The sequence below is a fragment of the Macrobrachium nipponense genome, chromosome 3 (assembly GCF_015104395.2).
Source record: "Macrobrachium nipponense isolate FS-2020 chromosome 3, ASM1510439v2, whole genome shotgun sequence".
Lineage (NCBI taxonomy): Eukaryota > Metazoa > Arthropoda > Malacostraca > Decapoda > Palaemonidae > Macrobrachium > Macrobrachium nipponense.
In genome coordinates this window covers 103,900,586-103,915,796 of record NC_087202.1, presented here as the reverse complement: position 1 = coordinate 103,915,796, position 15,211 = coordinate 103,900,586, and the positions used below count along the sequence as shown (strand labels likewise).

General features: G+C 41.1%; 1 protein-coding gene across 1 annotated transcript in view; it reads right to left on the bottom strand.

Moving 5' to 3' along the window:
* The window catches only part of LOC135221927 (GTPase-activating protein CdGAPr-like), a 746,105-nt gene that overhangs the window by 31,192 nt on the left and 699,702 nt on the right, over nt 1-15,211 (bottom strand). The window contains 5 exon segments of the mRNA XM_064259951.1: nt 2,670-2,817; nt 10,533-10,760; nt 10,972-11,187; nt 13,764-13,921; nt 14,105-14,227. Of these exon segments, the coding sequence (XP_064116021.1) occupies nt 2,670-2,817; nt 10,533-10,760; nt 10,972-11,187; nt 13,764-13,921; nt 14,105-14,227 (873 nt within the window).

Here is a 15,211-nt window from a genome sequence, read left to right as displayed (position 1 = left end):
TTTATGACCTGGTAAGTACTATATAGTGTGTTGCACTGGAGACTTGAAAAGCAACTGAAGATCACACACTTTTAAAAACAGAAACACGACAAACCATGTGTTATTGTAACTGACTTTAAAACAGATGAATTCAGATATATATATATATATATATATATATATATATATATATATATATATATATATATATATATATATATATATATATATATATATATATATAATTTTATATATCTAGTATGTATATCTATATATATATATATATATATATATATATATATATATATATATATATATATATATATATATATATATATATATATATATATATATATATATGTATATATCTATATCTATCTATCTATATATATATATATATATAATAATATATATATATATATATATATATATATATATATATATATATATATATATATTTATACATCTAAATATATCTATACCTAGTATATACATACATACATATATATATACATACATATATATATATATATATATATATATATATATATATATTATATATATATATATATATATAAAGCTAAAATCATCTGTTTCAAAGTCAATTACAAAAACACATACCGTTGTATTTACATACAGGGAAAGTCCATGCTTCCCAAGAAAACTTAATCGTTAGAGTAAGATTATGTAATTATAGAAACTGGTTGTTCACCCAAAATCCATTGCACAATAAACATCTCAAAGGTCACAAACTTCCCAAGGTTCAGGCCCCTGTCACTACAGTTGCATTTTTCATCTCTGCCAGCTAGACTAAAGGGGGAGGAAGAAGAAGGAACTCTAAGAATCCTTTGAACAATCAGGAACCACATAAAGGACGAACAATTAGCTTACGGACTACCAGTTTTTAGAGTGTAACATGGACTCAGTCATGAAGCTGGCTGATACATAAATGGTCAAGTCCTGCACAGAAGTCTCTTCAGGGGACATGCTAAAAGGCTTTTTAAGGCTGTGGAAGAATAGAGTTATGTGACATTTAGGTGGGAAAACCTGTAATGGAACTTATTATCTATTTAAGCTAATGAAAATTAACGTGACTTAGGGTCAAATTGAAGATCCACTTTGTAATGAAGAAATCTTTGAACAGAACTGTTCCATAGCCCTTCATGGCAGGCACACGTCATGCATTCCTAGGAGAAGTTAATCATAATAACATGTATTCCTCTGAACAAGCCAGTTGGAAAATCCACTTGCATTTGAGTGGAAAAGTACCTAGCCATCTTCTCAGGAAAGTCTTTCAGAAAATAGATAGGAAATCTTCCAAGAGTAAAAGTTATGGGACTCTTGATTTTGATAAAATAAGTTTGTATGTGGTAGGTGAACAGGGGTTGACTGCAACAGGTATTCTGTAGGGAGAGCATTGGGCCTCTTTGATGTTAAAAGTATTACCCTGATACATTTGGATGTTGCTTAAAACAAAAATCAAAAGACTGTATACAGAAACCATTCCAAAAAGAAGAGGATCAATAAGCATGAAGTTCTTGTTGACAAACAATGCAAAGTTCAAATCTTTACAAGTCTGGGAGGGGGGCATCCAAGCCCAACCAAGAGGCATCAGTGAACAGAAGAACTGAATATGGAGCCTGAAGGAGAAAAATCTAAATGTAACTGCAGCCAAGTAATCCCTAAGGTATATTCCTGCAGTTGGAAAAATTTAATTCTCTTGCCTACTGAAGGATATGAAGGTACATAGTTTAAGTGATTCTGGAAAATTTTCATGCAGCACCAAACTCTGGGAAATCACTTTTTCCATTGCTAAGATATGGGGCAGCGAAATTGCCATTACTATTTAACTAACAATTGTTCTTTTCATAATTATTAGTAAGCATGAGACCTGAACATTGTTATCAATTTTTTGTTTTACTGGGAGGAATCTGGTATCATTTCATCAATGTCAACAGGACAGTGAATGGATGCCAAGAAAAACCACGGAGCACAGAATGGGTAAGAAAAGGACACATGTATGAAAGTGATTTAAAAATAAACTATAAGTGTATGGAATAGCGAGTAGTACACGGACTAAAGACTTTTAAAGACTTACAATGCCAGGAACAGGTAAGAGATGATGGGCTCTTTAACTACCTATAGCAACATGATCATCATGTTTTTATCAAGTGTGTTTACGGTTGCCCACTTCCAACCAAAGTGCAAGGCTATTTTTGATAGGTTTGTTTGATAAAGAATATCTTTGTGCTGAAAAATTCACCTTGTGTGCAATGGGTTGAAAAACAAAAATAACTCTTGCACTGATATTGTCATTAAAAGCAATTTCATAATTAACTGTTTCACTGGTTCATCTAATAGGTACTACGTGTAAAACCTTAATAAAAAAAACCGAGACTTTCAACAATATTAGTACCCAATCTTATGAGTTGTAAAAAACTACCACACTGCTAATTCCATTACGTATATTACTATTATAGAAATAAAAGAGAAACTGCTCTTCTGCTATGGCATTATAAAACCATGTGCTGTGATTCCAACAGTTTCAATAAATTAACTATACCAGTTCATCTATTCCATACTATGTTACCATACTTACTGCTCACAAATAAGTAAGTTCTAAAGAATTTGTTATCAGTTCTAAGCAGTGTACAAGAATTTCTACTAAACCATGTTATTTCTTCACTCACCTGAAGGGCAGCAACTCCGCCATTATCTAAATCTTTTGAACGTAACAAATTTGGTGCCCAAACAATGGCAATATTTTTTGGGGTCATACCAGTGTCACAGCTATGAGAAGCTATCCTTGCAAGATGTTGCACCAAATATTCAAGTGTTCTGCAAATAAAATAAGTTACATCACTGGATGCAGCTACTTTTGAGTACCCATAATCATTAAAATAGTTCTTCTAAATCCATAAATATAATGTTACCAAATTTCCTTTCAATAAGGAATTCTTTGCCTTTAAATATCTGTCTCTGGATAAATAATGCATTTATATAAAAACCATGCATTGAATACAGCCTTTCTTGTTGGCAGGCTAATAGAATACCATACAATCTTGTTGGTATAATATATACTCCTTTCTTTTTAATATACTATGGTAATACCAAAAAGTTCCACTTCATACAATATAAAATCCTCTCTGGTGTGCACTTAAAAAAGTGACTATGTAGTTTCCTTTTGCATACAGTCTCTTACCTTGTGATCTTGGTGAGGAAAACCTGCAACTTTTAGCTAATTCAACATCACACTACATCTTCAATTATTGCGCAATGCACAATCCAATATGCTGATTGAAATAAACCCTTCAGCTGACCATTAAACATTACCTGGCAATCTAGATTATATTAATTTCTTTTATTTCAAGCCTGATGAATAAGATTTAAACTGTTAACCTGTCACATTACAATCTTAACCTCCTTGAGTCCTTGATCATTTTTCATTATCTTAAAATGCAACCGTGTTCATTCTTACACATGGATTTCTCAGAAGCTTCATTGCATCCAAAAGAATATGATTTTGCAATATTTTCATTTCTGAAAATGTTATTGTTATAATACAATTAAGTTTGTTCATACTTACCTGGCAGATATATATATAGCTGTATTTCTGACGTCCGACAGAATTTCAAAACTCGCGGCACACGTAGTGGGGCGGCCAGGTGGTAGTACCCATTCCCGCCGCTGGGAGGCGGATATCAGGAACCATTCCCATTTTCTATTCATATTTATTCATGACCCTTGTCTCCTGAGGGGAGGAGGGTGGGCACTCTAATTATATATATCTGCCAGGTATAGAGACAGACTAGGATTTTTAGGAAACTTAAATTAAATAAAAGATTAACTTATTGGTTCCTTACCTGATAGCAAAGTAGACTCTGTGATTACTGTCACTTAAAGCCTGCTTATGCTTTTATCAGAGTTGCCAGCCAGGTTTGGACCTGTAGTGCTGGTGCACTCTGGATGCTCTGTCAACGGGGACGTGACCACAATGTGACAAGATCATCTAGCCAAACATATGGCAGTAACACAGCAACCGACCACCACCTGACCAACTAACCAAAAAACCCCTGACATTAACACTAAGGAATGGGAGATTTCCACAGAAGATCTCACCATCAACCAAAAACACAATAAAACTAACCTAACTAAGCTAAGGGATAGGGAGAGAGCTACCTTCAGCCCCCAAAACTGTGTCTGCCGAAATGTAAGGCCCCAAAGAACTACAGTTCTCGTAAATCGTTCTCACATCCCGGAGGTAATGTGAGGCGAATACGGAATTGCTCCTCCAGAAGGTGCTATCAAGAATATCTTTGATAGACATATTCCTTTGGAAGGCAAGAGAAGTAGCTACGGCTCTGACCTCGTGAGCTTTCACTTTAAAGAGGCTCAAATCAGTCTTCTGGCAAGATGAATGAGCCTCTTTAATGACGTCCCTCAAGAAGAAAGCAACAGCATTCTTCGACAACGGCAAATCTGGTCTCTTCACCGAGCACCAGAGATTACCTGAGGGACCTCTTATCTCTTTAGTCCTATTCACATAGAACTTGAGAGCCCTGACAGGGCACAGGGCTCTCTCTGGTTCTTGACCCACGAGACTCGATATTCCTTTGATTTCAAAGCTCTTTGGCCAAGGATTAGACGGGTTCTCGTTCTTAGCCAAGAAAGATGGGTTCAACGAGCAGACAGCGTTGTCTCCCTTGAAGCCCACTAGGCTACTGAACGCTTGGATTTCACTAACTCTCTTCGCCGTCGCCAGAGAAGCTAGGAAAAGCGTTTTTCTCGTCAAGTCCCTTAGAGAAGCTTCATGGAGAGGCTCAAAGGGACTTAGCATCAGATGTTTCAAAACCACATCGAGATTCCATGAGGGCGGTCTTGCCTGTGGAATCTTGGTGGTTTCGAACGACCTTAAGAGATCGTGCAGATCCTTATTGTCGGAGAGGTCCAGTCCTCTGTGGCGAAAAACGGCAGACAACATACTCCTATAACCCTTGATTGTAGGAACTGCCAATTTCTGCACATTTCTTAGATAGAGTAAGAAATCTGCTATCTGATTCACAGAGGTCGTGGAAGAGGAAATTCCTTCCTTTTTGCACCATGCCCTGAAGGAGGACCACTTAGACTGGTAGACAGCTCTTGAAGAGGCTCTTCGAGCATTAGCGATTGCTCTCGCAGCTGCCTTTGAAAAGCCTCTCGCTCTGGCCAACTTTTCGATAGTCTGAACGCAGTCAGAGCCAGAGCGGAGAGGTTTTGGTGAAACCTTTTGAAGTGAGGCTGTCTGAGTAGATCTCTCCTCCAGGGCAACGTTCTTGGGAAGTCCACAAGGAATGTCATGACCTCTGTGAACCACTCTCTTGCTGGCCACATTGGGGCAATCAGAGTCAACCTTGTCCCTTCTGAAGCTGCGAACTTCCTCATTACGTCCCCCATGATCTTGAATGGGGGAAAGGCGTAAAGATCCAGGTCTGTCCAGTTCCAGAGCAACGCGTCCACTGCAATTGCCCCTGGATCCAGAACCGGGGAGCAATACAGAGGAAGCCTCTTCGTCCTCGATGTAGCGAACAGGTCTACTAGAGGACGTCCCCACAATCTCCATAATTGTTGACAGACTTCCTGGTGCAAGGTCCATTCTGTTGGTAGAATCTGATTTCGTCGACTGAGAAGGTCCGCCCTGACATTCTGAACCCCTGCCACGAATCTTGTCAGGATCTTGATGCGTCTTGCGTCTGCCCATAGCAGAACTTCCTTCGCCAGGAGAAAAAGGGATCTGGAGTGAGTTCCTCCCTGATTCTTTAGATACGCAAGGGCTGTGGTACTGTCTGAGTTGACTTGAACAACCTTGCTTGACAGTTTGTCTTCGAAGAACTGCAGCGACAGGAATATTGCTGCCAGTTCCTTTACATTGATGTGCCAGGCTACCTGTTCCCCTCTCCAGGAGCCTGACACTTCCTGCCCCCCTAGTGTTGCTCCCCAACCGGAAATGGAAGCGTCTGAGAACAACACTAGGTCGGGGCTCAGAAGATTTAAGGAGAAGCCCTCTCGTAACTTCTGAGGGTCGAGCCACCATCTTAAGTGGACTTTTACCTTGTTGGAGATCCTTAGGATCGCATTCAGGTCCTCTTTCGACGTCCATTCTTCCGCAAGGAAAAATTGAAGAGGCCTGAGGTGCAGTCTTCCCAGCGAGACAAACTTTTCTAGCGAGGAAATGGTGCCCAGCAGACTCATCCACTCTCACCGAACAAGCTTCTCTCTCTAGGAAGGCTGCGACTTTCTCTAACCCCAGTCGCTGACGTTCCTGGGATGGAAACGCCCGAAAAGCCACTGAATCCATCTGAATCCCCAGATACACGATGGACTGTGTCGGGGTCAGATGCGACTTTTCGGAGTTGACCAAAAGACCCAGAGACTTTGCTAGGGCTAACGTAAACTGAAGGTCCTTCAGACACTTCTGCCTCGACGACGCTCTGATCGTCGAGGTATAGGGATATCCTGATCCCTGATGAATGGAGCCACTTCGCTACATTCCTCATTATCATTGTGAAAACCATCGGGGCCGTGCTGAGACCGAAACAAAGGGCTCTGAATTGCCAAACCCTGTTGTCTAAGACGAATCTCAGGTACTTCCTTGAAAGAGGGTGGACGGGGACGTGGAAGTACGCGTCCTGCAGGTCCAGAGACACCATCCAGTCGCCAGGTCTCAAGGCTCCCAGCACCGACTGAGGCGTCTCCATTTTGAATTTGATCTTTTCTACAAAAAGATTGAGCCTGCTCACATCCAGGACTGGGCGCCAACCTGACGACTGCTTCGGCACTAGGAAAATCCTGTTGTAGAAGCCCGGTGACTCCAGGTCCAAGACTTGTTCCACCGCTCTTTTTTCGACCATCTGGTCTAACAGATCGAAAAGAATACTTTTTTCTTCTCTCCCTGATAAGATGGAGAGAGGTCTCTGGGAGTTGATGTTAAAGGAGGAGGATGTAAAAGGGGATCTTGTACCCCCGCTCTACTATCTTGAGAGTCCAAGGATCCGCCCCTCTCTGCCTCCAAGCCTCCGCAAAGAATTCCAGTCTGGCCCCGACTGGCGTCTGAAGGACGAGATCTTCATTTGGTGGTTTTGGGTTTGAATGAAGCTCTTCCTCTCGAAAAACCTCTCCCTCGAGGAGCTGCTCTCGAGGGGGGTGCCCCGCGAAAGGGTTTGACTTTCTTCGGGGGTTTGCTGAATGCCGAAGTGGAAGGAACTGCTGGACGTCTTGAAGACTGTACCAAGAGGTCCTGGGTCGCCTTCTCTTGCAAACTCTTTGCAAGATCCTTTACCATAGCCTGGGGGAAGAGATGGTCCGAAAGAGGCGCAAAGAGCAATTCCGCTTTCTGAGCGGGAGATACCGACTTAGCGGTAAAATTGCAAAGAAGAGCTCTTTTCTTCAGGAAAGCAGTTCCAAAATGAGAAACTAGCTCCTCCGAACCATCCCTGACGGCCTTGTCCATACATGACAACACGCTGGACAGCTCCCCCAGACTGAGAGAATCAGGACTTCTAGACTGAAGGTCTAAAACTCCCAGACACCAGTCTAGGAAATTAAAGACATTTAGGGTGCGAAGCAGTCCCTTCAAGTGGTGGTCCGTCTCCACAGGAGTCCAGGACACCTTAGCAGACGATAAGAGAGACCTCCTCTGAGCGTCCACTAAACTGGAGAAGTCACCCAGAGCGGACGAAGGAACCTTTACTCCCACGTCCTCCTTGGTTTCATACCAAATTCCTCCTTTCCCGGCGAGTCTAGAGGGAGGAAGGGCGAAAGTGGTCTTGCCCTGATCCTTCCTTCTAGACATAAAGTCTTGAAGCTTCTTAAAAGCCCTCTTGGTCGACAGCGATGTCTTCATCTCGACGAATTCAGGGGTCTTAACGGTCTTGGAAGACGAAAGTTGAGAGGGAGGAGACCTAGGGGCTGCCGGCTGGAACTTCTCCCCGAAGGATGAACGTAACAGCCTGACAAGAACCTTGTAGTCCGAGACAGCTGAAGCTACCGGCTGTTCTTCTTCGACGGAACTCCCTGGACTACTAAGTTCCCCTTCCTCCCTAAGAGGAACTGGAGAACGTCCATCAGGAGAGGGAGTACGTCCAGCAGTCTCAATCCTGAACAATGACTTCCGTTGGTTGGAAGTACCCGCTACAGGTACGGAATCGCCCTTACGTCGATCCTTAGAAGGACGGACATCTTGTGAAAGAGGAGCGTCCTTAGAAGCAAAGGGAACTGTCTTAACAGACACGTCCCTACGAGAGGAAGCGCGAGCTTCCTGACGAGAGGCGCCAAAAGCGTCCTGCTTAGCCAAGCAAGCGTCCTGCTGAGCGTCCTCAAAAGCGTCCTGCCTCGCTCGAAAAGCGTCCTGCTTCGAACGGCGAGCGTCCTGAGGAGCGTCCTCAAAGGCGTCCTGTCGATAACTCAAAGCGTCCTGCTTCGAACGCCGAGCGTCCTCAAAAGCGCCTTGTCGAGAGCGCAAAGCGTCCTGCTTAGAACGCCGAGCGTCCTGCCGAGCGTCCTCAACAGCTCCCTGCCGAGAGCGCAAAGCGTCCTGCTTCGAACGCCGAGCGTCCTGGCGAGCGTCCTCTCCTGAGAGAGCGAAAGATCTACTCGGAGAACGAGAACGGTGACGATCCGGAGGAGGAGAGAGAGACGAGCGAGACGAGAGAGAATGAGACTGCTTCGTCCTCTTGACGGGCAGCCGAACGTCCTTCCTACGCTTAGGCTCGACTGCTGCTGGGCGAGTCCTCTGAGCCATCAGCGACGTAATCTGGTCCTGAAGGGACACTAGGATATCCTTCGTAGGTGACGAAGGAGCATAAGAAGGGGCAGGACTGAGCCTGCGAGAAGGCGAGGGGCGAGGGGACGCCTCCTTCCTTCTAGCAGGTACAGCTATCTGCCTCTCAGGTGAACACGCCTGTGCGTGGAAACCAACGTCCTCGTCGGTAGAAAGCCTCCCTCTCTTCTGAGGAGGAAAGGCGTCATAAGCATCCTCTGACGAAAGCGGAGACATAGGACGTGAAGCGTCCTCAAAGCGAAAGGTCCTTTTCAACGGACGCGAGTCTCTCCGAGCGCTCCACCCCTTGCGCGGGGAGACGCTTCGGAGGACGAAAAGCAATCTTTCAGGACACGCGCTCGTGCGCTGCCTCCTTGGCAGCCTGGGATTTAGCAACAAGGCCTGCCGAAGGGACGCCAGATCGGTGGGGAGCCCCCGTAACCCTCTTGCGGCTTTCGACATACCCACTCCCTGAGTCCTGGGAGTCCGATAGAGGTCTAGGCCTAGAGGCATTATGGGGCCGATCTGACGCCCCCTCCACAACACTAGGGGCACTAACACAAACTTTCACAGGGCCAGTTTCTAGGGCCAAAACTTTAGATTCGAGAGCGCGAATAGACTCAAGAATCAGAGAAAGCGTGTTACCTTCTCCAGACACAGCACTGGGGCCCGAAGGCAACAAAACAGGATTAGGTTGAGCAAAATCTACTGGTGTTAGAGGAGGAGAAATGTTACTTTCCTTACCTTTAGTAGAACTGCCCTTGGAGGAAGACCTCCTGACTCTATCGCGCTCCAATTTACGTCGATAGGTCTCATACATCTTCCATTTATCATCATCCAAATCCTTGCATTCATTGCACCGATCATCAACCAAGCAAACATGCCCCCTGCAATCCATACAAACTGTGTGAGGATCAACTGAAGGTTTAAGAAGCCTCACCTTACATTCACTCCTCACACACTCTGAAACTTCCAGTACTTGATCCCGACATCATGTACACAGAAAAGCCAATCCAAAATAAAAAACCAATCCACTATTACGCGTGCCAATCCAACAACCCAGAAGTCGATACCAAAAGTCAATCCAGATAATATTAAGCGAGATAATCAAAAATCCTAGACGGAGGTACTGTAAACAGTTGTTTGCAGCACCGGCGACAGAAAAAATATGTATAGAAAATGGGAATGGTTCCTGATATCCGCCTCCCAGCGGCGGGAATGGGTACTACCACCTGGCCGCCCCACTACGTGTGCCGCGAGTTTTGAAATTCTGTCGGACGTCAGAAATACAGCTATATATATATCTGACAGGTAAGTTTCATGAACAAAAGGTTCTTTATTATGGCTTAAGAATCTTTTTCTACATGGTTGTTGGTTAGACTAATTAGTCATCATACTTCACTATCTAATCAATATGAATGCGCTGGGAGCCTAAGATTGGCATTGCTTTAAGAGAGAAATGGCTCAAACTAGCTTCTCCAAACATCCAATGTCATATATTAAATTCTGATTAGATCTTGCTTGTTAACACATATAACATTTATGCATTCTTGTATCTAATCTCTGCAAATTATGAAAAATTTTGAATACACAAGCAAAATCAATGAGATTACAAAATCTCGTAAAAGGGAATTATATATAGTATGTACGTATTAGGCATTTGTTACTGACATAACTAAAAAGAAAAAAAACATGGCCCAGCATGGAAATATTGCATACTGTACATCTCAAATGAAACATTCAGGTACTAGACACTAACCTATAATGAGGGGGTGGCAACTGCTGAACAACATCCCTTAAATACAGTAACCTGACATCTTCATCTTGCATTACAGCTGCAACAAATTTTTCATAGAGCTGATATGTCAGTAAGGGATTAGGAAGTTCTCGGAAATACATTTTTAACACAGAGGAGACACAATGGATATCCTGCAGTATATTCTCGTCACCATATAAATCGGGTATCCTGTCCTCATCAAATGCATTTCTGCAAAAATAAATTCCATAATTTAATACAGTATATTGTACTCAAAAACAAAATTTCTATGCTAATTACTATATGTATTAAGTATGTCATTTTTAAAGAAATTTTAAAAAATCCTTAGTATATCACAAAAATAAAAAAAAAATTCCCAGATAGGAAATGCAACCTAAAAATAAGTGCAACACAACATAAGATAAAACACACTGGGACTTACCGAAGTTTTTGTATATTTGACGTGATGCCTGAAAGTCTGTATATTCCATCTACAATACCATGAGCTTCCAAAAATTCTGAGCAACATCTTAGCACCATTGGGATTTCATGTCCAGAATTCAATAGATGCTCTCCCAAATCACAGCCAAATACTCTCTCTCGAAGAATCCCAGATTGCTTTAGTTTTCGTCGGGATGGCCGAGATAGAATGAAGCTCCTATAATGGTTAAGAGGCATTTGAAGGAAACATTCAAAAGTATTATGCAATGGCAAAAACTTAAATCTAAAATGTTTAATCATAACTAAGTAATGTACTTTTAAGTGCAATAACAACTACTATCATCTGTCATACATTAAGTTGCAAAGACTAGTAAAGTAATTTGTTAAGAGGAAAAAGTGGAAACGAATAACAGCAATGGCCAAATATAAAAGGTAACATCATACATCAAATTTCATGTCTTACATGACTATGCATTTGGGTACATTACTACGTATTAAATATATGTATATACTATAAGTATTTGAAATTCTCAATAACAGTCCAAGCCAAGCCAAGCCTACATTATCCCTCTTGCCCTTAGACAATAATGTTGCAATCATTTATCACTGCCATAAACAATCAGCTCCAATGCAATGGACATTCAGCCAAGTGAGGAAGAATTATGTACTGGTCAAACAATAACTACGTACTCCCCTAAGAGGCTGTTGTTCCTTCTGGTATACCACTCAAGGGCTAGTGAAATAACAACTGTGTAGGTGTCATTGATGGCTTATACTATGAGTTGCACCTCCAACTGCTTGAAGCTGTTCTTTGATCCCTTCCTTGCCCTTGGATTCTCTGAAGGGTTCATGGAAAAGGGGCAACTTCAAATCTCATTCAGTGACAGACTGCATCACAAGGATGATAGTCCTGTCCTATGTATTGCTAAACACTGGTCTTGTTTGATATCTTACTCTAGAAGTGGCCAGTGTCATGTCCATGTTCAAGAATTGCTCAACTCTTTATCTTCTGCTATGAATCTCTTACTTTAGGATCCAGAGAAGCACATTTAAAGCTTCCATGTTAGCTCTCCTAATTTCTTCCAATGACATTAAGAAGGGAACATAGTCCTCTCCTTAAAAATTTTCATACCAGTCTTTATTTGTACAAAATATCCTCTTTTTAATTTAATCCTCCTACCTGATCTTTGCAGTGCCAAATAAAAATAAAGCCTTCATGGCTATTATCTGAGTGAATAAATTAGCCCAACTCTGGTTCATATCCCGAACTCATATGAATAGGTCTCGTCCTCTTCTTCATGACTGTGCACATATCTCAAGGAGATTACCAGTGCTTCAGAGAAATGAACATCCATCTTCTGAAGAAAAGTTCAACTGCCTTGGTAATGCTAACAGCACTCTTTTTATTTATTTATTTATTTGCTGCACATAGTATAGCTTCACTTATACAAGAACTCTAAGATTTCACAACACTCCAAACTCATGAATGCAGTCAAACAAAATTACTCACTTCAAAAAACATGCAGTTATCTACAGCTGATAAGAGATTGTTTAACAAAAACTGGAATATAGCAGGATAAGTGCTGTATTTTATTCTCTAAGAACACTGGATGCTGACTGACACCACACTTGGCACTGTGCAAGTGATATGAGCTCAAGTCATATAAATGACATCAAACAATTGTTCAGCATCTCTCCTAACATTACAATACTGCAGCCTTCGACATCTATGTGGGTCTTTATTTTTTTTCATGCAATTGTGATCCTTAATAGTTTCTAAAAATTAATCCTGTGAAGCAAATAATAAAAAAAATTTGGAATCAAGCAATTGAATATCAGGGCCACCTGTATATCTGAGAATTATGAACTAACTGGGTAAACTTTAAAGCTTTCAAGACTCATTTCTTTCACATCTCTACATCCTATGCTTTCAACATTCAAAATCATCTTTTGAAATTGGAATCCCTTTGATAAATTAATACCAAAAAGTCTCTGTTTGGATGCATTCAAGCTATACCCTTACTTCCCTCCAGACAATACTTTCTTGTTAAACGAAAATATTTTCTTGTTAAACTGGAAATTTGTTATATCTGATCAAATAAAATTTGTAACTACACTTGTTAACTCCTTGGAAAAATGTGTTGATTACACACATGCTAACAAACTGAATCATGCATCCAAACTTTTTATACTGGTACAGGGTATTTAATCTAACTATGTAGTATTTAAAATAAAAATTCTCTAAATTTAATGAGTGCATACATGATGACATGTATGCACTCATGATCAGCTTCAACTAATGTGTGCACATCTTTGGCAGCTCCAGTGTGGCCAAGCAAAGCTTTGATGCTACTGCTGCAAATTGTTGCCAGGTGCTACCTCAGTGTGGTCGTACCCTTAAGTAATGTCTACAGAGCACCGGGTAAAGTGCAATGATGGCACTATTCCCCTATGTAGGCTAATGCTCTTCATTTTGTACAAGAAGCTTAGAAAGAAATGAACAAGAGAGATACACATTATACAGCAATCATTCAACTACTGAACAAAAGGGCTTCGCTGATACCAGGAACACAATGAGCTTTCACCTGAGGGAAATTCACATATATTTACCTCTAAGACCTATATAGTATCAGTTGGCTGTTACCGTACTTTATTTGGTAATGGTTAATGCCCATAGATTAAAGCTAGTAAAATAGGTGGATTTTTATTTGGGGGAAAACGTGAAAGCTTAATCTCTCACATATGTCTCTAATCACTATAGCAAAAGACAGCAAATGATGAAATAGTTTTTACCTGAAAAAGGCAATTAGTTTGCCATGTTTTCTTAGAACTGGCTTCGTTGGGGCTTGAGCACCCGAGTGGAGTGTGTGATGTTGATGCCCAGCAGCTACAGCAGGCTGAGTTCTGGCTGGTGGTAGAGTTAAAGTTTGGGGCTGGATTGTCTGTGGAACCTAATATATAATAAAAAAGGCTCATAAATACCTGGCAGAAAAAAAAGCATAAGTATCTGATGTTCACATCAAGATACTACGTAGTTCGTTTTTATTACTGAAAGGAAATATTCATCACCATACATAAAAAAAATGGTGCAGAATTATGCAAGAGTCAAATCAAATAAGAGAGAGAGAGCTTACCTTATCACCAATGACCTGGACACACTCACAGGGGAAGAAGCCCACCTGGAAACCTCTCTTTCCCCTCCACCATATCGACTCCTCAGGAGGTGGCATGTCGATCACACTTATCATGTCGCCCACCTTGTAAGAAATGAAAGTATAGAAGCATTATGTTATAATCATCACAATTAACTACAGCAAAACTCTGATGTCCAACAACATGCTACAATGAGGCAATAATATCAATTATGTTAGCAACTACGTATATAGAAAAAAAATTTGAGTAAATACTGGTACAACAAATCCTAGAGAGGTCAGATAAAAACATGAGAACATCTATGCCCATGAGCATAATAGCAAGTTTAGAGGTAGAGGACAACACTTTGTGGTAAAAAAAAAGAAGTAAATTCAGTCACAACCCAATCCAAGAGTAACTCACCTTGCACGTTTTTTTTTTTGTGCATATGTTACTGAAGTATTTTTCCTCAATTTTTCTTCCTTAAGCATACCATTTTTATCACTTGGTACATTTTGTTTAATCATTCATTTGGACTGAAGATGAACCCAAGGAGAGGTTTTAAAGCTTTTATAGTGTCTATATTTTATACAGAAACTTTTCACATTTTTATTATTGTGGACCCCTTAGAATACTGTAAATACTCTCGCGATAGAAAGTTTTTCCCAACTGATATCATTATTATTATTATTATTATTATTTTTTTTTTTTTTTTTTGCTCTATCACAGTCTTCCAATTCGACTGGGTGGTATTTACAGTGTGGGGTTCCGGGTTGCATCCTGCCTCCTTAGGAGTCCATCACTCTCCTTACTATGTGTGCCGTTTCTAGGATCACACTCTTCTGCATGAGTCCTGGAGCTACTTCAGCCTCTAGTTTTTCTAGATTCCTTTTCAGGGATCTTGGGATCGTGCCTAGTGCTCCTATGATTATGGGTACGATTTCCACTGGCATATCCCATATCCTTCTTATTTCTATTTTCAGATCTTGATACTTATCCATTTTTTCCCTCTCTTTCTCTTCAACTCTGGTGTCCCATGGTATTGCGACATCAATGAGTGATACTTTCTTCTTGACTTTGTCAATCAACGTCACGTCTGGTCTGTTTGC